Source organism: Macaca thibetana, chromosome 7 (genome assembly GCF_024542745.1).
Source record: "Macaca thibetana thibetana isolate TM-01 chromosome 7, ASM2454274v1, whole genome shotgun sequence".
In the NCBI taxonomy this organism is placed as follows: Eukaryota; Metazoa; Chordata; class Mammalia; order Primates; family Cercopithecidae; genus Macaca; species Macaca thibetana.
In genome coordinates this window covers 26,863,606-26,886,368 of record NC_065584.1, presented here as the reverse complement: position 1 = coordinate 26,886,368, position 22,763 = coordinate 26,863,606, and the positions used below count along the sequence as shown (strand labels likewise).

Genomic DNA, 22,763 nt, shown 5'->3' with positions numbered 1-22,763 from the left:
CTCATTTCCAACTGTTTTCTGCCATATACGAATGAAACTCTACTTTTTTATCAGATCTTCTGATGTTTCCCACACAAAACTTCCATATTGTATTTATGCAATTGTCTGCTTTTTCAAATGTTTGCTACCAATTCAATTTTTAATAACCCACGTGGTCCAAACAAAATGGGTCCCAGCACAATCCTCCAGTAATCTCTTCTAACCCAGTGATTTAATTGCAAATTTAAAAAATCACTTCACATTTCCTTTTCTCCAATGCTTTTCCACCTATTCCATCCTAGTCTTTCACCTTTGTGTAATTACTACCTATGGTCACTGCTACTACAAGAGATGGTAATGGAGAAACAATAAATCTGTTTTGTCCTAACAATAATACTAACGGTTCTGGGGAAAAAACAAAAAAAATAACAACAACAACAACAAAATCCCTAACAAGGTATTAGTCAGATTTGATATGTGTTATGAATTGAATTCTGTCCCCTCCGACTTCATATGTTGAAGTTCTCACCCCACGTGTGACTGTATTTGGAGATGGGGCCTTTAGGGAGATAATTAAGGTTAAATGAGGTCATAAGAGTGGACTCTATCTGATAGGAATCCTGTCCTTACAAGAAGAAGAGATAGCAGAACACTCTTTCTCTTCCAGCCTCACAGAAGAAAGGTCACATAAGCACACAAAGAGAAGGTGGCCATCTATGAGCCAAGAAGAGAGGTCTCGCCAGAAACCAAACCTGGCACCTTGATCTTGAACTTACAGCCTCCAGAACTGTGAGAAAATAAATTACTGTTTAAGTCATTCATTGTGTGGTATTTCGTTATGGCAGCCTGTAACAGATTAATATAATATGACCTATGGCTTCAGTCTATTCTTATGAGGCCTTTATTCCATTGTCAAACAAAATTAAAAATAAACTATAGTTAGGAATTTTTTATGAATTGAATCTGTATGTAGAATATATTATTAATCCTACAAAATAAAATATCAACCTATGGAAATTTAATCAATCAATAATCAATTATGAGAATCTGTGTTTGTTGGATAAATACCCAACATCTGCATTAAGTATCTTGAGGAAGCAGCTTGGAACACTATATAGAAATAACTTTAACAATTCCCAATAATAATTAGCTGACAAGGCTATTAATCACAGAGCAAAAACCATTCTATTAACCACTCACCGGAGTATTTTACAGATTACATAATAGGATCATTTATTTAACTACATCAACAAGTATTGCTAAATAAACCAAGATAGAGAATGAATTTGTAAATATGTCTGTTTTGCTTTTTTTTTTTTGAGATGGAGTCTCGCTCTGCCGCCCAGGCTGGAGTGCAATAGCACAATATAGGCTCACTACAACCTTTGCCTCTTAGGTTCAAGCAATTCTCCTGCCTCAGCATCTCAAGTAGCTGGGACTACAGGCTCCGGCTACCACACCTAGCTAATTTTTGTATTTTCAGTAGAGATGGTGGTTTCACTATGTTGGTCAGACTGGTCTCAAACTCCTAACCTCAGATCATCTGCCCACCTCGGCCTCGCAAAGTGCTGGGATTATAGGTGTGAGCCACCACACCCAGGTAATGGCATTTTGTTAATCCTTCGTAGTTTAGTTGATAGCTTCTGATTAGGTGAAAATATTCATAAGTATCTAGTAAAACTACCAAGATGATCTTTTTAATCTGTGAGACTCTTCTACTGAGTCCTAGGGTAATAATATACTAAAGGCACTAAGAAATGACTCAAAGCTAAAAATCAAGGACCACAGAAAATTTAAATAAAAAGATTATAGCTTATAAAGGTAACAGTAATATTAGGAACCAGAATTTTGCTCCTTTAATTTCTGTGCTTCTTTTCCCAAACCTCTAGAAACAATTTTGAAAGGAAACATTTGTATAAGAACCAGAGATAAAGAGGATGGCAATTTTTTAGAACGTGGTCAGCCATCTAAACAAGAATTAAATTAGAAATGCAAGAGTCAACAAGTCAATACAAGTCAACCTAAAAATATGTAATTTTTTCAGTAATACTTTCTTCACCTTTTAACTAAGTTATAAATATAATCAAGAAAAAAGCAAACTAATCTCCACAGTAGTACATATATTTTTGCTCAATTAACTGAATATATTCCACGTAAATAATCTAAAGAGTATTTCCAACAAATCAGTCAAGATACTGAGTGTAACATTTTCCATTCTATATCAGAAGGATAAACTATTAGATATTTATCCACATCTATCAACAAGAATTAAGTACACTGGGCCTAATACTTCTCACACAATGTTTTAAAAAATCCACATCAATAAAAAGACAATATTTGTAAATGTAAGGTTTATATTCAAGTGTGGATTACACAACCAAGGGAGAAAAATGATGGAACAGAGTTCTGAGGCCAGAGGTCTAAGCCCTTCTCAGTAACTAATTAGCTTTATATCCTTAGGTAAAACTAAAAACATCTTGGGCCTCAGTTTCTTCAGTCTACAAAACGAGGCAGTCAAACTACATGATCTTTAAAGCTACATCACTTAAACAGTGTGGAAAAGCAAATGTTTGTCAATGCCTAGAATATACAATACTATAAAAAGTGTAACTCTTTGGCGTGATATCGAACAACACAATATAAAAAAATCTTCTCCCTAAAATTGGAAGTGTATTTCTTACCCATCTAATCTCCAAGTTTATAGCTATGATCAAATAACACCAGTACTGAGGAATTAATATATTCACTGAAATCTCATGTGCTTGTTATTTATTTTTCTATAATATTTAAGTTGAGGAAGTGCCTCAACTGGGAAAATGTAGCATGCCCAATATAATTACTCTTTTAAAAAATATTTATTGAACATTTAGCCAGGCATTGTGATAAGTGCTAAAGATGTAGTAAGGAACACGATAAGCACAGATCTTCCCTAGTCACATTTACAGACTAAAGAAACAGAAGCAGATGGGGAATTTCAATACAATGGGGCAAAGGCCAAGAAGAAAAAGTATAGCTTTACACCATCAAAAAAGTATATAAATTCACCTTTTTGTTTCTTAAGGGAATAAATACTGGATCCAGGAATTAAATGTGTTCTTATATGAACACCAATGCACTCAGGATCCTGCCTGATGTGGAAGCACAGCTAATACCAGCTTTTCTTTATTCTCTGTCACAAAACAATAATGTAACGTGGACTCACCAGTGATTCTCTCTAGTAGGTGAATCCATCTTGAGAGTGCTGGCCCGTGCTAGATATGACATGCTGTCCCTACCATCTCCATGTGAATATCTTTAGTACTTCTCACTTCTTGCCATGATGTGAACAAAAACTGTGATCTGTGTCTTTGTCCTTGCTTCTCTTGGGGCCTTCCTGTCCAACTAGAAATTTCTGACTATCAGTCTCCCTGGTGGAAACTCTTTCAATACTGCCACGAATTTGCCTGTCTGGGAGACTACCTGTTCATTTATTCAGATACTAACCCCTGACTGGAGTCTTCTACTTCGGCTAGAAAATCCTGGAAATTTCTTTCTCTATCACCCTAGAATACAACATCTCTCATCACGGGTATGCTGTCAACAAAATCACTCCAGTCTGTCCTTTCCTCTGAATGTCTGAACAATTTTCTTAATTCAGACTCTCACTCTAAGCTTCTTAACTGGTCTCTCTACCTCAAATCTTACCAACTCTAATCTACCTTTCACTTCACTACCAAAATATAAATATAAGCAATGCTACTCTATCCTGTTCAAAACTCCTTTGTGATTCTCCATGCAATGTAGATCTGAATCCAGGATCCTCAAAATGGCAAATAATGCTCTACTGGATGAACCTAATCCTAATCCCTCTGGAGCCCCATCCCCTGCCATTCTCCATGTCATATGTTCATATTTTACTATTGCCAAATCATTTGAGCTTTCTTTGCATTCATCAAATTGCTTCTGTTCTGTGCCTTTCCTAGAACTTTGTTCTTTGCATGGTTGCTCTTTGCTCTTTACCTGGATGGTTTCAATATTCATCTGGGAAATCAGCCTCCATGGTAGCTTCTGCATACTTCTATTACAGCTCTTACTTATAAGACTGAAATTATCTGCATATACGTCTGTCTTTTCTAAACACCAGGACAACGTCTTGGTTTTTTTCTGAGATGAAGTCTCGCTCTGTCGCCCAGGCCAGAGTGCAGTGGCGCGATCTTGGCTCACTGCAACCTCTGCCTCCCGGGTTCAAGCAATTCACCTGCCTCAGCCTCCCGAGTAGCTGGGACCGCAGACGCATGCCACCATGGCCAGCTAATTTTTTGTATTTTTAGTAGAGACAGGGGTTCCCCGTGTAAGCTAGCATGGTCTCAATCTCCTGACCTCGTGATCCCCTCACCTTGGCCTCCCAAAGTGCTGGAATTACAGGCGTAAGTCACTGTGCCTTGTTCATTTTTTTATGCCCACAGCATGTAACAGCCTCTGAGACATAGTAGTTTCTCAGTAAATTCCATTAAGCTGAAGAAAACATGGCCTTACCATACCTTGTTAGAACTTATTACAAAAACATACCCCTAATCTATGGAAACTGCTTACCTGGCATTCCTTAATGACCATGTGATGGTTAATACTGAGTGCCAAATTGATTAGACTGAAGGATACAAAGTATTGAGCCTGGGTGTGTCTGTGAGGGTGTTGCCAAAGGAGATTAACATTTGAGTGGATGGGCTGGGAAAGGCAGACCCACCCTAATCTGAGTGGGCACAATCTAATCAGCTACCAGCATGGCTAAAATATAAGCAGGCAGAAAAATATGAAAAGAGAGACTGGTCCAGCCTCCCAGCCTACATTTTTCTCCCGTGCTGGATGCTTCCTGCCCTTGAACACTGGACTCCAAGTTTTTCAGTTTTGTAACTTGGACTGGCTGTCCTTGCTCCTCAGCCTGCAGATGGCCTATTGTGGGACCTTGTGATCGTGTGAGTAAATACTTAATAAACTCCCCTTTATAAAGAGATCTATTCCATTAGTTCCATCCCTCTAGAGAACCCTGACTAATACAGACCATCTCAACCCTCTTCCTTCCTGTAATTTCTTATTACCATTCATTAGCTATTTTACCTGTAAGTATAGTCCAACTCTCAATTGGACTTCATACTTTTATTATGCCACCACTGCCAACAAAGCAATTGTGATGCAAACCCCACCCAATCCTTGTTTTCTAGAATTAATACTAACAGAACAAATTCACTTGGCAGATTTATGAAAACAATTACTGAATGCCCTCAGAGGTCCTTCTAATACTGCAAGATGTCAGAATGGACTATCTGAAGAGCAATTCTGCTTTCCATATAGTATTTTGTCCTCTGACTTAGATCTTATCTTCAATACTTATAGAGCTGTCCAGTCGTAGTTCATGGGAATTACAGTATTGTAGCCCATCAATAACTTAAGCCATCTTTCTAGTAAATAGATTCAATTCCCCCTTAGTCAGTTGGTCAGTGTGGTATTTTTTATCACAACCCGTTTACACTGTAGAAGGAACTGTTGTCTCATGCAGTATTAGAACTGGTCTGATCAGAAGTTCAATCCCATTAAAAGATAAGGGAAAACTGCTCACTAGCTCCCAAATTAAAGAGCTATGATTAAGAGTCATCTCTGACTCTCATAATTTAACTGAACTACAGCAGTGAAAGCTTTCTGTTCAGAAATGATAAAGACTTTAACTTGGAAGAAAATTCTAAGTACATTCCTCTTGTTGTCAGAATTGTGAAGTTGAGAAAAAGAAAACTGAGAAATGCAATATTAATGCACAACAGAAGTTTCTGGCCAAAACATTCTGAGGCAGCAAAACATTCTAAATTCCCTAATTCAAGTGGCATAAATATAAATTTGTATTTGTTTCTATCAAAAATGGCTAGAAATGCACAGGTTCATTGTTAAAGTTCAATGTTCAATCACTATACTTTCATTTTCTTGTTAAGAATGCTTTGTTTTAGGAGGCTTCCCTAATGTATAGTTGACCTTCAAAGGTAAACCTCATCTTTCCATCACCTCCCACCCATGTCTTACTCACCAATCTCAGGGTATTATCTGTGGTTACTCAAATATTCTCATCTTCATGTCATTGTTCTATCCATAACTAACTAACTTGAGAACTACATATTTTTGTAAGGCCAAGTTTAAATATAGCTTTTTTCCAGGAGCTGTCTATGACATGCTGGTAGCATCATACCCTACCTTTCTGCCAGCACAAACAACAGAATTAGTTCTTCCTTCTTCTGTGTTCCCTTGTCAATGTTCACATATATCTATAATCTGCTTCTTAATATTTCAACAGTTTTACTTTCCTTTATTCTCTCATTCTAGGCCTACATATTTAACTTTTAAATGTTAAAATAAAAAACATAGAGATTCCCTAAACGGACTGGAGGGATTTCTTCCCCTGCAATTAAGTATTATAGCTTCAGGTGTTCAGTTACATGACAAAATAAATGGCTAAACCAAATAGGATGGCTTAAAGATCATAAATATTACAATAACTTTAGGATTCAAAGATCAATTACCTTGCTTTCTGCTAACCAGCGATGTGGGTCATAATGTATATCAGGACCAGATGAAAAAACCTACAAAAGATAAAAGAGTCTATCAGAAATACATTTTTCTCTGACATAAATATATAAATGAAATTCTTCACCACAGCATCCAAAAGTATAGTCCCCCAATTTAAGGATTTGAAAAGAAAAATGTTTGCCCCAAATACTCAACCAGTTCCAAACCAGCATTCATTTACATGCCTCTTTATGTATGTATTCATTTATTTATGTATTGGCAATAAATATTGTTATGGAAAAATCAACTATCAAGTGCTATCATTGCTAGGATCTGTGGAGGCTGATTCTATGGAGCTCCATATGGCAAACAGTTTCAATTAAAGTCAGGTTACTTCATTTCTGTTTGTTTCCTTTCTTCAGCCTTGTTCTGCATAATGTATTTCAAAGAGGGTTATATGTGATTACATGGAAACAATCCTTTCTCTCATTTATCCTTAATTTAATACTAAATTTAACCCTAATTTAATACTAAAAGGGCCATTTTGTCTTATCAATGATTGTCAATAGACACAAACTCATCAACACGACTTCAAGCAAACATTGCTTTGTATTTCAAAATAATAACAAAATTCTACAATAATAGTTCACCTATACTAGCTGCTTTGACTTCCTTCATGCCAACTAATTTATAAAATCCCTTGCATCTGGTTTTGTCATATTACTAAACTGTATTCAAAGTTGGCAATGATTTTATAATTGTAAATACAAAAGTTTTTTCTCAATTTGTACTTTTGTTGAACTCCGTGCTACAAATAATATTTTTGAAGACCTCTTTCTCAAATTTGCCTGTTTAAAAATACCTTATCCCTCTACAAAGAGAAGTCTATTCCTATTCTCAAATACCTCTATACCTCCTGAGCTGTGTGAACATTGCTTCTTTGTCAGGAATATCATTAGTTAACTCATTTAGACAAATGCTGAAAGCATACTAAGTGCCTACCACGTACCACATACATGAATATTGTATTCCTATATCCAATTTTCTCTCATCCACCTTTCTATCTAAATCTCACCCAATCTCATATCCTCCCTGCCTTTTCAAGGAAATTTTCCCTAATCACTCGAGTTCACAGTATATTCTTCCTCTTCCAATTCTCTACTACATTGCTGAATATTTGCAAACATCCATTTGTCATTGATTAGAATGCACTTTTATTATTTTCTTTCTCATTTATGAATGTCATACATGTCAATTAAATTTTCTGTGGCCTAATAAAAATATTAATGTTTAATATCAAAGTAAAAGATAATTGGATACAATAAGTACAAGTAATGTTCACATTTTATTATTTGCTTTACAGAAATATCTATAGCTTCATGTTTAAGAAGATAGCCTTAACTGGGCGGGTGTGGTAGTTCACGCCTGTAATTCCAGCAGTTTGGGAGGCCAAGGCTGGTGGATCACCTGAGGTCAGGAGTTCAAGATCAGCCTGGTCAACATGGTGAAACCCTGTCTCTACTAAAAATACAAAAATTAGCTGGGCGTGGTGGCACATGCCTGTAATCCCAGCTACTCAGAAGGCTGAGGCAGGAAAATTGCTTGAACCCACGACACGGAGGTTGCAGTGAGCAGAGATCGCGCCATTGCACTCCAGTCTCGGGGGACAAGAGCAAGACTTTGTCTCAAAAAAAAAAAAAAAAAGAAGAAGAAGAAGAAGATAGCCTTAACTATTTAACAAATGGTGTCAGCACAGTGTCTGGCACAGAGAACACAATAAACCCCTGTTACTGGATATCAAGATGTCACTATCAATAAATAGGCTTCAAGGTCTAAGGTCTACTATGAAAAAAGCACTATAACAGGCATTTGTCATTACAAACATAAAGAAAGAGAAGCCATATGTATTTGTGAACATATTACCAAAAAAGGCAATACAAAATAATGATAGGTAACATTGAGTATCTACTAAGTGCAAGATATTTGACCCTATAATATGCACCTTCTATATCTTATCTTACTTTATCTTCTCAATGAACCAACTTATAACTGGGGACATGAACTCTTAGAGAGGAAAGAGCTTACATAACTTATCCAAGGTCATATATTAGAAATTTGCAATGACTTCCAATGTGAACCTATACCTGTCTTGATCCAAAGCCCATCATCATCATGCTCTAAAACTGAATTAATACTCAGACCAGCCGGGCGCGGTGGCTCACGCCTGTAATCCCAGCACTTTGGGAGGCCGAGGCGGGCGGATCACAAGGTCAGGAGATGGAGACCACGGTGAAACCCCGTTTCTACTAAAAATACAAAAAATTAGCCGGGCGCCGTGGCGGGCGCCTGTAGTCCCAGCTACTCAGGAGGCTGAGGCAGGAGAATGGCGTGAACCCGGGAGGCGGAGCTTGCAGTGAGCCGAGATTGCGCCACTGCACTCCAGCCTGGGTGACAGAGCGAGACTCTGTCTCAAAAAAAAAAAAAAAAAAAAAAAAACTCAGACCAAGTGTTATGGAAAGAGAGAGACTAAAATAAGTGCAGTGCAGAACTAATCTATTTACCTGAGCTCTTGAATTATCAAAAACTGGCCTGTGAGAATGATATATCTTTAATTCAGACACTTTCCTAATTGTTTTATAATTGTAGTGTACTTCTGTCCTTCATTGTCAAACACATACATTAACTAAAGTGGAATAAGTAACAAATAAATAAGTAACAAGTACAATGACTTGAAAAAGAAAAATGTAACTAAAAATAACATCAACATTCCCAGGACTTTTCTCAAACTCATTTATTACATATCTATGTTCTAATCTATTCCATAGCACTGCTACTCTTTACATACAATGGCTGAAAATCTCATCAGCAATATTTCAGGAATCAATAAATGACTAAATGGAATTATTTCTTTTTGAAAACATTTTACATACTTATTCCACACACTGTCAGAACTATAAACTATAAAGCAAAGAATAAATTTTATCTTTACCACACCCCTGGGTGGTTTCTTGAGTATGTTTCTTGAGTGCTATGTTCTTGAGCACTCATTTTTTTCACAGGTTTATAGCAATAAAACAGAAGTTACTAATGAAAAGAGGCCCACAATGAAAAAAATGTAGACTCTTAAAAAATTAATAAAATTTCCTTTCTTTTAGATTTATTTTCCACCCAAGACTTGGATTAAATTCGTCTTTCTCTAGGGGAAGAAGTGTAAACTACCACAGTCACTCCATGTCTGAAAGCCTATAAAAAATTGGATACTTTTTGGAATATTTTGGAAGGATAATTTGTGACTCATAAAGAAATAAAATATTTAAGCAATCTGCTATCTGCAGATCATGTATTTGCCTGCAATTGCCCATAAAAAAGTGTGCATATATACACATGTATGTGTGTGCATATATGTGTGTGTGTGTGTATATATATATATCTTACAACATGATCCAAATGTTTCCATTTTACCTTCCCACATGATTGAAAACAAACCATCCTGTTACAAATATTTAAATACAGAATACATATTGCATTGCTAATATATACTTCTTTGAGATAAAAACTATGATCTTCAAGGCTCCATATTCATTAAATAAATGCAAATATGACAAGTCTTAAATTTAAAAGCAGCATTAGACGGGAAAAAAAATAAGTCAGAATTATCACAGGCCCTACAATAGCTCTAAAAGAGTTAGTTTTCCCCCTAAAGCCAATTATTTCTCATATTAGACTCATAGTCCTTTCAAACTAATACTTGAACTTAAATAAAAACTGTAAATGGGAATACACATTGTAAAAATTCCATCAACTCTACCAAATTCTATTAGTTAAAATATTTCCATTAAAGACAAATTCTATAAACGACTTGACTGCAAGAGAATAACAGTTATATTTTCTTTTAAACACAATTTAAGATAGAAGAAAAGGCAGAAAGAGTACGAAAAAAGAGGGGAACATAGTAGTATGAGAAAGGAAGGTCATTCTAGAGGAGGAAAAAGACAAATGTCAAAATCAATAGTAGAAACTTCTGAAAAGTAAAAATCATTTCAGCATAATATCAAAATGTGAGTGCCATCATATCACCCAACGCAGTAAATAGAGGGGTAAATGATGCTAAACTGTAATGTATTATGGTTACACATATCAAAGCAACGTAATGCTCTCTGTATGTAAAATGGCAGCATAACCTACAGTTGACAGAAGTGCTTACCTGCAAGAAATTCAGAGCATCCATGATCACTTCTGTTTTTATTTATCATTTTACTATGACTCTAAATTGGGTAGCAGTATTCCATTTGTTAAAATAGAAAAACTACATTAAATATAGTTGGTTTAAATAGGGAAGGCAGATAACATAGTGGTTATTAATTTAGGTTCCAGCGTTAGACTCCATAGGTTTGAAGTCCTAGTTTAGCATTTAACCAGATGTACAGCCAAGGGCAAGTTACTTAAACCGTCCAAACCTCCTTTTCTCTTAAGTGGGTTTAATCAGAGTAACTAAAAGATAGGGTTGTTTCAGAGGATAATGGAGAGACTAAAGCACCATGCATACTACATACAGTACCTATACTAGAGAACTCAATAAATGTTAGCTGGTAATATACTAACAACAACAAAAATAGCCTGTGATAGTGAAAACTCAAATTCCAGGCCTCTTGAATCCAAGAGATACCTCTCTTATAAGGCTTTTTTCTTTTTTTTTTTTTAACAGAGTGGGACACGGCAATTCAATGAAAGAACACCATTCGTTCTCTCACCACAACTGTGCAACAGATCCAGTGCCTTGTTCTAAAAAATGCAAAATGTTATTTTGTTTTATAAAATTTTACATAATAATAATCTGACTACCATACATTAAAATCCTACTATAATTATATATTAGGAAACTAACTGAAAATATAAGGCACAATGAGAATTCATAATTACTTTTAATTTCTCCATTGAGTCCTTGGAGAATGTTTTACAGGCTGCATCAATTTCCTTTCCTATCACACCAAGAATGGATTCCTGTTCAGTCTCCAAGCAAAGAAGTTGATCCTTGAGCTGCAATCTGGCCTCTTCGGTCCTCCTTAAGTGCTCTTCTTCAATGCTTATATGTTTTTCCTAAGGCATTGACAAGAAATTAAACAACGTGATTACTATTAAGTGGAGGCAAGAAATACTTATAATATCTGTTCAACCAACTAGCAGTGGATTAGAAAAGAAATCTGATTCCATCAGTCCCCTTACTTTACCAAAATAAAACACTTTAATCTACTCATTAACTGAGGTAAAATTGTAGAGTTCCATCGTAGGGCAGTTTGGGAACTGGTGAGCAGATATTTGGCAAACAAAATTATAATTCCCTAACCGAAAGAAAAAAATAAGTAGAAAAAAGAACCTTTTCCCATTTTAATAACATATTCTCACTAATGAATGAGAGTAAAAACTGGTATCAGACACTGACTTCAAGCTTTCGCTGAACATTAGTAAAACACCAGAAAATATAAACTGCTAAATATGATGCTAGTTTCTTCAATTGAGGAAAAAAATAAGTGTTACCACCTTTATCTCATCAAAATATAGTTTCAGAAAAATTCTAAGTTTTCAAATGCAATTATACCACATAAATGCTTCTGAGTCATGAAAATTTGATAAGAGAAAGATGAAGGTACTTTTCATCTTGTCATTGTATACTTAATGAAAAGGGGTTTCTAAGGAGCCCTTTAAGAGATTACAAGGACTTGGGGACCCACTCTAGGCAAAAACAATTCTAAATCATTATGATTATACAGTTACATTACTAGAGAAATTGCAAATCATAGGGCTTGTAATAAAATAACAAAATCACTAGAACTATATGTCTAAATGCTGGACCAAATCTATGATGGCTAACTATAACACCTTCAGTCATCACACTGTAACCTAATCATCTTCAACTGGCCTACTAAATACAACAAAACCAGGAAAATTATGTGAGCAACAAACCCAACCTGAATTGAAAAAAAAAATAACAAGGAGATCCACTCATTAAGAATTAATCATTTAAGCTAGAACGATATTTTACTAAAAGAAACATACATGATATTTCCTTTCAATTCAACTTACTTTAAAAACAAATGAAACATCCTCTGCCAGAAAGGACAGACCCTTTCATAATCTATCTTCTGCACTTCTCTCTTGCCTCACCTTCCTCCTTTCCACCCTCTCGGAATTTGATTACTTACAGCATCTTAAATCCACCTACATATGTCTCCCCGGACCACATCTGACTTGTACAACCCTGCTTGAAGTTGTGCTACTTCAAAATGGGGCTAGTAGCCAAGAGACATTTATCTCGAGGAGTTCATCTTAGTCCATCATCCTGGTCTGGATCTCAGCTTTTTAAAACTAGGAACTGGAATTTCTTTTTGGTACTCAAGAGTGGTACTTTCAGCAGCAGAGTAACATTAAGCTCACAAGAGATTAATGTGTATGAACTAGAAAGCCACTAAACGACATTCATTTACGATGAGAACCATAACTACCATATGAATCGGAATGTCCATGTCAGCATAACCAGTACCTGTTCTCCCTACAGACAGATCTAGATGGGAAGGCAAACTATAATCAGACTATAGGTTAATGAATAGGAAATTAGAGGAAGGGGAGTTTGTTTTATGAAACAATGTTTAAATGGCATCCTGCTAATGGAAGTCCAGCATGTTCACCACACATCAGGAATTTACAAACCACAGTAACAGGATCTCCATTCTTCTAGGTAGTGTTTGCATGAGGGTACTGAGATGCATCTCCCTAACTTTCTTGTTTTTCTACATTGAGTTTCTGTCCAAACTCTCCCTACCGATTGATATTAATACATCATTTCTTCAGATTTATTAATATTTTCCCAAGTCTTGCTCGCATCTAGGAGTTTTCTGAAAAATTAACATCCCAGCTCTGAAGAGTATTTGATAATTGTATCATTGACTCATTAGAAAGCAACATTATTACTAAGTCTCTAGGTGATATTTGCCTCCCTACTGTTCCTATGTATCTACTACCTATACCTTCTTATCCTTCAAAAGTTATCCTTTAAGATGCTGCGTCCTTTCTTCCTGAACTCCCAAAGCAAATCATTCCCCTAGTATATTAGGTATATCATAATTTTTAATTTTTTTCAAATTGTAATATAATTATTTGCTTGTGCACCTATCTCCCCAAATAAACTGCTAACTTCAGGGGTCCACAAAGCATGCTTGTAATCATCTTTAAACTCCTCCACTTTGCTGAATAAATGATTTAAACATTTTTTGAAGACTCAAATTCAATACGTTAAAGATGATTTCATCAATTACCATGCACAGCTTATAACCTTGGAGGCTACTGAGGTGCGCTAGGAGGTTTCTTCCCACACATACATAGGGCCTCCTGATGGTGCAGTATTTTCACAGTCTGAAAGTAATAAAGAAAATAAATACCCTATCAGGGTATTAGAAGACTGCCCATATTTTAAGCAATTCAGAATAATGTTATAACTGATCTTTCTTTTCTCACTTCCCTCAAAGCCAACTCTCTTTTATCCACTACTACTTTTCTGTGGTCTCCATTACTGGTCTCTTATTAATAAGAAGACAAAACTATTTCAATCTTTTGATATTCCTGAGAATGTTGATATTGTCAGAAAAACCTCTGTAAGTTCAGTCTCTTTAGAAAACATAGAAAATTTCATTATCCACTTCACTATCCTCTGTGGGACAGTTGTATGCTATGTCCAAGCTCCCTTTGAAGTAAAAGCTGTAGGACTATGAGCTCACATGGATCTTAAAGATCAGTAAATTCAACTACTTGCTCCTTCAGGGTTCCCTTTTTTGGCATTTTTGACAGTTGAGTCATCCAACCACTAAATGAACACAAGTGTCCAGGAACAGAGTACCTGACAAAGCTGTAAACTTTCTCCATCAGTGTCCAAGCTATATGCAACAATTAAAGTAAAGAAACAGATCCTCCTCCCCCACTAAGGCTTCTAAACTTCCAGGTTAAGATTTCTGCTCTTTTCCCCTGTTTTTTATTTGATTAGGTTTCAGATGCATAGTGGTCTCCATTGTCTGCATGTACTCCAATACCCTAAATCCAAGAGTTAAGTAAGCTCTTCCATACCATACGTCAGCAGTTATAATTTCATTCATTCATTTGTTCGTTCATTCATTCATTCCCTCATCCAACAAATACTTACATAAGTCCTACTCCAGACAAGACATTCTCAGCCGGGCACGGTGGCTCATGCCTGTAATCCCAGCACTTTGGGAGGCCGAGGCGGGCAGATCGCAAGGTTAGGAGATTGAGACCACCCTGGCTAACACAGTGAAACCCCGTCTCTACTAAAAATACAAAAAATTAGTCGGGCGTGGTGGCTGTAGTCCCACCTACTCGGGAGGCTGAGGCAGGAGAATGGTGTGACCCCAAAAGCTGTAGTCCAACAACTTTTACTACAAAGAGAGCTTGGACATAGCATACAACTGTCCCACAAAGGACAGTGTAGTGGATAATGAAACTTCCTATGTTTTCTAAAGAGACTGAACTTACGGAGCTTGCAGTGAGCTGAGATCGCGCCACTGCAATCCAGCCTGGGTGACAGAGCAAGACTCTGTCTCAAAAAAAAAAAAAAAAAAGACATGCTCGTGTCCACTAGAGATGGAGTAAGTGATTGCTTCTCAGCCTTTTGGCTAAGATCAAGTGTGGAGATAGAGTAAATGACACAGACAGGTAAGCTCCTGCTCTCATAGAGTCAACAAATACTTGCACGAAATGTCATTACTTTTGCCCCATTCGTCTGGTTTGGGCATATTTATTTGAACACTAATTATGGTACCCAATGAATTAGTGCTTTCTCCCAGTTTCATGTTTTAGAAACAGATGTGCTGACTAAGCAAACACAGCTAATTCTGGGGGAAGGTTGGGGCTGGAAATTGGCCGAAGTTAATCCAAGCATCCTGTTAGATTTAGAGGCATTCAAATAAGAAAGGGAAGATGATAACATTTAGGCACTATTAAGGCTATTCCCTGGTCTTCTAGTCAATTCAGAGGGGTCAATATCCCCTGATTCTACAAGATTAACAAAAGGCTACCAAATTTCTAGAAAACCAGAGGCAAAATGTGGTATTTTCGAGAATGATTAGAAATATGGAAGACACAATCTAACTTCAATGATTCAGGGTGAATGGACACAGATGCCTGGAGCCAGGGAATGTAGGTTAACTTCTTTTGGAGGGTAGCGAGGACGACAAATAAAGCCGACTACAGCAGTCTATGAGATCCAAGAAGAAAGATATCCTAGATAATGGCTGAGTTTGAGAAAGAACCTCAGAGAATAAACCAACCCCTAATTTTACATTTTAGATAACCAAAGCTCAGACAGACTACATAACTTGACTAAAGTGAAAGAACTTATTAAATACAAGCCCATAACCTGATCCCCTGACTAGTATTCTCTCTTAAAATGCCAGAAAGGTCAAGGCCTTAACAAGAGAATTTAGAAAAGCAATGTGAAAAATTCAGAAAAGTTTTCAGCAGGTTATGTGAGGACTAATGACCTAAGGTAGAAAGGAGAAATCAAAAATTAAATTCTGAATGAGCCTTATTATAAATGAAAATATATGACATACTGACATATTCAGAATAGACCACAAAATCAAAAGCACACTGAACGTGCATAATATCCCAAACTTTTAAAAGGGCTATCCATCTGCGCTGAAGAAGTACCTGTGTACACAGAAAATCTGCTTTAGTCCAATTTTCAAAAGTGTGCTAATCACGCACTGAACAAGGTATACTTCCATCATCAAGACAGGAAAGGTTTTATGAAGCTTCTATTTTAGGACAAGAAAGTCTCATATTGTTGACACTTAAGTATAAAGAAAACATAAAATAAAACTGCTGACAATCTCATGATAAACACACACACACACTCTGTTGACTGGTTTGATGAACTGTCCTATAATTCAAAAGATAAGAAATGCTGTTGTAATTATAGATTTATGTTTCAGCATGCTCGTTACAACTCAGTGCATTCACTTTCCTAGAGGCTTTAAAGATTATAAGGAGACAGATCTTATCAGAAATATAAAAGTTTCAATAACACAAGAGCATGTCCAAAATAGTAGCTCTTTGGTAAAAGGTTATGAGATTCCTTCAATGTCTTAAGAGTTCCAGAAATGCCACTTTATTTACAATATGGCTATTACACGAAGTAAAAACGGTTCATCAAACACCTTAAACAGAATATTACGTTAAATAAAGTACACTGACGTGACTAAATAAATCATTAATTTACAAAGGTAATAGTTTTCCTTAACTGAAAACTAACTTGAGTCAACAAGTGTGACAATATTTCAGTCCCAAGGGCCATCTTTACATACATCAACAAAGGGTAGGGGGAGAGAGGATAAAAGGTAGAGAAAGAGAGAAATCAAATAATATTAAAGGTTGAAATAAAAACTAATGCAATTTAAGCAAAGTTACTGGAAATACAGCTTGTTGAAACTACCAACACGCACACATCCCTTAAAGAGTTTTGAGGAAGAATATTTTCATAACTCAAGATAACTGTTATGTCTAAGCTTTAAATCCAGGACACCAGCATTACAAGGGAAATTATGAAACTATCCTGAACAAAAATTGGATCTGTCTGGAAGCCATTTATCTGACTCTCTAAAGAAGGTTCACATTCTTACACCATCAGTTGACTCAGCTGCAAAGAAGTTAGGATACGACATGAAATGTCAACCAGGGCAGAAACTACAAGGGCAACTAAAAAAGAAGATATCTGCAATGGATACTATAGGAAACTTGGAAATAATTTAAGCTGGAAAATTACCACACAGCAGTTTCAACTGTCTTACAAAATGGCCAAAATAAAAAATAACACATCAAGTACTGGTCACACAATCACTTTTTTCAAGCTTATTTCTTACAATTAGATTTTTACCTATGGAGAGCTCCTTAAACTCAAAATGTGTCTATATATGAAATATCGAGACTGATATCAAAAAATAAACAAGGCAAAGCAAAAATAACTCTAAAATCAAGAGTTCAGATGAGTTTGAAAAATCTCCGTGGATTTACCCTACATATATCATTTGCCCTCTGGGAAACCAACTCTCCTCAGGAATATACAGGAAAAGGAAGGTGAATTCCTAACTCATTATAAAAGTCTAACACACCCCTCCTTCCTCACCCATACTGTTGTTGTAACAATGAAAGATTACCTGAGTTCTTGCACAGGAATATTAGGTGCCCCTTCTCTGTGCTACCATAAGAAGTCATGATTAATAGTGCATTAAAGCATGCGAGAGCCTTAGTAAAACAATAGAGCTAATAGAAAAAAGGAATGGAAAATGGAATCACTGGCTGTATGACTGATGCAGGTTAATACTTGGGTATGAAAGGCTTTGCAATCTATAACCTCTTTTAAAAATGTCTGCTCTGCCACTCACTACTCTACGTGTCTTCTATGCCTCTCCTCATCAGACTGTGAGTACCTCTAATGTGAAGATCTTATTCTTCTTTATTTAAATATCCTGGCCCCTACGAGACTGTCTCACATAGCAGTCATTTGATTAATCTTGCTGAAACATAAATAAGCTTTTATGTTCTACTCACTGACAAGCATTTTTTGAGCATATTAAATGTGTCAAGCATACAACCAACAATACAACAATGTTTTAAAATCACAGTGTTCAAAAAATGTAATCTCTGAACTCAAATAACTTCTTGTGCTACAATAAGTTAGTTTTCTTTTGTTGCCACAGTTAATTATTTAATTCATTGAGGACAATCATCTTGTCAGTATCAGGCTATTGTAACTATCAAGACAAGACGATAGCACAATAATGAGAACCCTGGAAGTGGTAAGAAGTATTCAGATGCAGAATCAATTTTAAAGTACAGTCAGTAAGATTGGCTGATGAACTAAATATGGGTCCATGTGTGAGAGAATGAGCTGGTTCTTACATGTATTTAACAAGCAAAGGAACACGGTGATTTCTACTCCAAGATTGGTTTCTAAAACAAAAATGCTACCATTTTGTGGGTTAGATACACTCTCTTCCTTCTCCTCTGATAAGCAGAGGATTGTTTTATACTATTTCCTCCAAAAGAGGGGAAGAAGTTATGATTAATAGCGTGTTAAGAGTATGCAAGAGCCTTAGTAAAACAATAGAGCTAATAGAAAAAAGGGATGGCATATTGAAACACTGGCTTTAAGAAGATTTGAAGCAGGTTAAAATTTGGGTGTGAAGGACTTTCCAATCTATAACCTGGTCTTAGGCAGGCTTACAAAGGTTTGTTTCCATTAACCAGAATCAAAAAATTGGAAATTCTAATTCAAACTTTTAACCATATTTAAAGAAATTATTCTGCCTCAGGCTTTTCAGTATCTTTTTCTAGGAAAGTATTGAGCAATACAAAGATGATTAACAGCATAATCAAAACGTGTTAGGATATGTATTGGATACACTCCTAGAAATTAATATTCAAAGTTGAAATAACAAATACCTTCTAAATGATACTTTATGCATTCATTAAGTTTTATTCTTATTACATATTTCTCTCAAGACAAATGCCTGGAAATAGAAATAACATCCATAATTTTAAAATCAGCCACTTTTGATGCATTTCTATTTCTGAAATGAAATATGGACAAGGGAACAAACAACTAGAGTTTCAAATTATGCACTTGGGATGAACATTGTTTAATTTTCAAAAGAAAAAAATTATCATTCATCTTAAGAGAAATGTTTATAAGGTTACAGTATCTTTAATAACCACCAAGATTTCTTCCTCTCCTCTTTCTTTTTTTTCTTAAAGGATACTGAAGCTTGCATTTATTCTTATGAAAGAATATTTTGTAAACTTTGAAATGAATGTCCAAACAAAATAACCTGTATATAACAAGCACCTCCTAGGTATTTTTTCTAAAATTCATTGAATATTGCTCGTTCAACATTAAACAACAAAATGAATTGAGTCAATAACCAATTTAAATGCTGATTAAAGAAAAACTCAATGAAAACAAACCCAGACATTCGCTTTATATTCCCTTTTAGGATCAACAAAGGCCAGCTAAGACTGCTGAACTGCAAGCAAAGCACTGAAACAGATGTGATACAGAACTTTCATGTTGCCTATTCCATTGGCTTTTTACACCTCAACCAATGGTATACACCATTATTTAGCCTACGGGGATCACTCACAACTTTGGAAGTAAATGAAATCAAGCTAATAGTAAAGTATTTTAATGGAAAGTGCAGAACATGTTTGCTTTCTCCTCTAGAACCTTGTAGTTATCAACCCCACAGTGAGTTAAGGATTTAATGGCAGGCCTCTCAATCAAGTCCAAGTCAGGGGTGGGTACAATTGGTAAACTTTGACTTTACTCCTGGAATTCACTTAAAATCAACCTCTTTGATTGTAAATAGTTGGTAGTAAAGTCATTGCCCATTGAATAATTTCAAAATGGCTTCATCATAGCTGTGTTTTAATTCAGAAAGTAGAAACTGGAAGTACTTCTATCCACCTTTATTTTTTTCCCTTCTTTTTGCCACAGCTGCACATATAAATGCATCCTCTCCCTTCCCATTGTATATTCACTTCATTTCTGCATTCCAAACTGTTTTCTTAACATCTGACATTATGTTTCATAAATGGGAAGCACTCTGTTATTTCAGCCTATTCTCTAGAAAAGTCAAGGACTACTCTGAGCTTAATGGCTACATGTGATTCAATTAAACATACTTTAAATGAAAACTCCTACAAATGTATCATTTGCCTTCAACCATTTCATTATTTTTATTATTGTTTTTATTAAGAAGATGGGAATCTAACAGGAATTACTCATAACATCCTAGTTAGTGTTTACTTAGAGTATCTGGTTTAAATTTGCTTCTAAATTAATGTGTGGTAACTAGAACTTTATTCTACTCACACAACTTAAAATAGCTGTAGTACCAAAAAAAAAAAAAAAAAAGACCACAATCTGCCTAAAAATGGCCTAAAGTGTAAACATTAAAGTAAATGCTAGGAGTCAACAGCTAATTTGCTTCTATTTTTCTGATTTCTCTAGAAAAATCCGAAGTCAGAAAATTCTGTCTGCTACCAACAAATACCTCTTAGCCAAAAATGTGACAATGTGACTTTGCAAAGTAGTGAATACTTCATAGAACAGACATCTGACAATTATATATATTTTTCCCCATCATCAAAAAATAGCAATCCTAAACAGATGGTTAAATTAGAACTGAAACACAAAGTTTAAAAACACTGATTCACTTTTTCCTCTCACAGATAATCTTTTATGTGGAAAGTTCAGGTTTTAATTAGATTTTTCTAACAAAATCATTGATGACTCATATTCCAAAATTTGTCAGACTAAAAAATAAAAGAGAATATGGTAATTTGTTGAATGCAATAACCCTAAATTTAAATTCAATGCTAAGAGTTCAATGAAAAGACACAAATGAGAGTCATTTTGCTGGCAATAAATAAAGGAGAAGAATACAAGGATGGTACGCTTATATCCTGTTTCTACCATGTTTCTATGCAGTGTTGAATAAGTCACTATATTCTCTCAACTTCTGTTTCTACCATCTGTAAAAATGGGCACCATAAGTATGCTTGCAAATGTGAATTATAATTAACATTTTTTAAAAGATTCATATGTTGTATAAGAAAATGATTTCAAGTGTTTTTATCCAACATAATGATAGCTTTAAAATGTGACTAAGTGTCACTTTATAGATGACTTAAATAAACCTTTTCATGGGAAGGAACAAAAATGCATTTCTGTGCATCCTGATCTATTCAACACAAGTTCCTACAAATTGCTATAGCCTTAGATGTCTCATAATTTGTGGTCCTAAAGTATCTCTTAATTGTTTCATTGAAGTTTTTCTCATCTTCTGAAAGAATTAACAGCAGAAAATAAGGTCCTCTAAAGAGAACTAAACATAGCTATTGAAATAAGTATTAAATGAGATAGCTGAGTGTCTCCAATTAACATTGGCCAGAAACAGTTCTTACTGATTCTGATCAATGGAAAGAATGGGACTGGTAACCCTGAGTCCTATTTCCATTTCTACCCAAGGATAGCTGGGAGCTCTTGGGTAAGTCAGTTAACTCTTTGGGCCAGATCCTCATCTATAAAACAAGGTATTGGGAGCTGACCTTCTGTTTAAGATCATGTTTAAGCTGACCTTCTGTTTAAAATTCTTATAAACTTTAACACTGATACCAAATGTTTTTGGGAATTACTGATATGGACAGTACACAAGGAAATACAGGGTAGAAGAGGGCAGCCGCCTAGAAAAGGCCACACCCTCTAGGCTGGAAACCCATGGCCCTAAATGAGAACAAAAATTCCTGTTTTGGTGCCCAAAAGTTGCCTTTTGGCCCACCCATCCCTCTATCTGGTACCCATATAAACCCCAAACCCCTGGCTCCACAAGCGAAAAGAAGATGAACAGAAGGGCAGAAGAATGGTGTGACAGACAAAAGAGAAGGAGCATCTGAACATGGAGAGGAGTTACAACAGGGACGACTGGAGAGGAGATCGGCTGCTGGATGGTCAAATTCCAGGGGAAGATCATCTTCCCACCTCATCCCCCTTCCAGCTCCCCATGCATCCTGCTGACAGCCACCTCCACCACTCAATAAAACCCTGCATTCCTCCTTCAAGTCCATGCGTGAATTGAGTCTTCCTGTATGCCAGACAGAACCTGGGTACCAAGAGAGCACTGAGCTGTTTAACACTTAAGTCATCTGCAGATGGCAGGGCTAAAAGAGTGCACTGTGACACCTGCCTTCTAGGGTCTCAGGAGTCACAGACACCCACCCCTGGATGCTGCTGTGGGGCTGGATCCCAGAGGTACTTGCCCCAACTCCTGCACCTGCCTGTCTGTGGGCTCCGCCTCCCGTTAAGAGGTTTCAGTGCGCATGGCAGCCCAAAAGACAAGCCACACCCCTGTCACATGTCCTGCAAGGGGGTCAGGGAACTCTCTCCTCTCATTAACAGCTTTGCCTCAGTAGTTCAATGCTACTGTGTAAACTCTGAGAAAAAGCTTGTTAAACAAAAGCTAATGCAAAGATTTTTCAGGGGCAGAAAACCTGAAAAACTCATGAAGAATCTCGCAACATTGTCAAGGCTAACTAACAAAAGGCATAAGACAGTATCTTTTGTAACAGAGGAAGCTCCATGTACGGAGGTGATTATGGGTGGATTAAAAGAGAAAAGTAAAATGAGGGTGGCAGGT

The 22,763-nt window shown here is 36.2% G+C and overlaps 1 protein-coding gene across 7 annotated transcripts in view; it reads right to left on the bottom strand.

Annotated features, from left to right (window-relative positions):
- CEP128 (centrosomal protein 128) overlaps positions 1–22,763 on the bottom strand; it is a 445,924-nt gene that overhangs the window by 271,049 nt on the left and 152,112 nt on the right. For all 7 annotated transcript variants that reach the window (XM_050798934.1, XM_050798932.1, XM_050798937.1 and 4 more), the window contains 2 exons: positions 11,425–11,601; positions 6,519–6,578 (listed from right to left, as the gene is read on the bottom strand). In XM_050798934.1, coding sequence (XP_050654891.1) covers positions 6,519–6,578; positions 11,425–11,601 — 237 coding nt within the window. The remainder of the gene's footprint in view (positions 1–6,518; positions 6,579–11,424; positions 11,602–22,763) is intronic.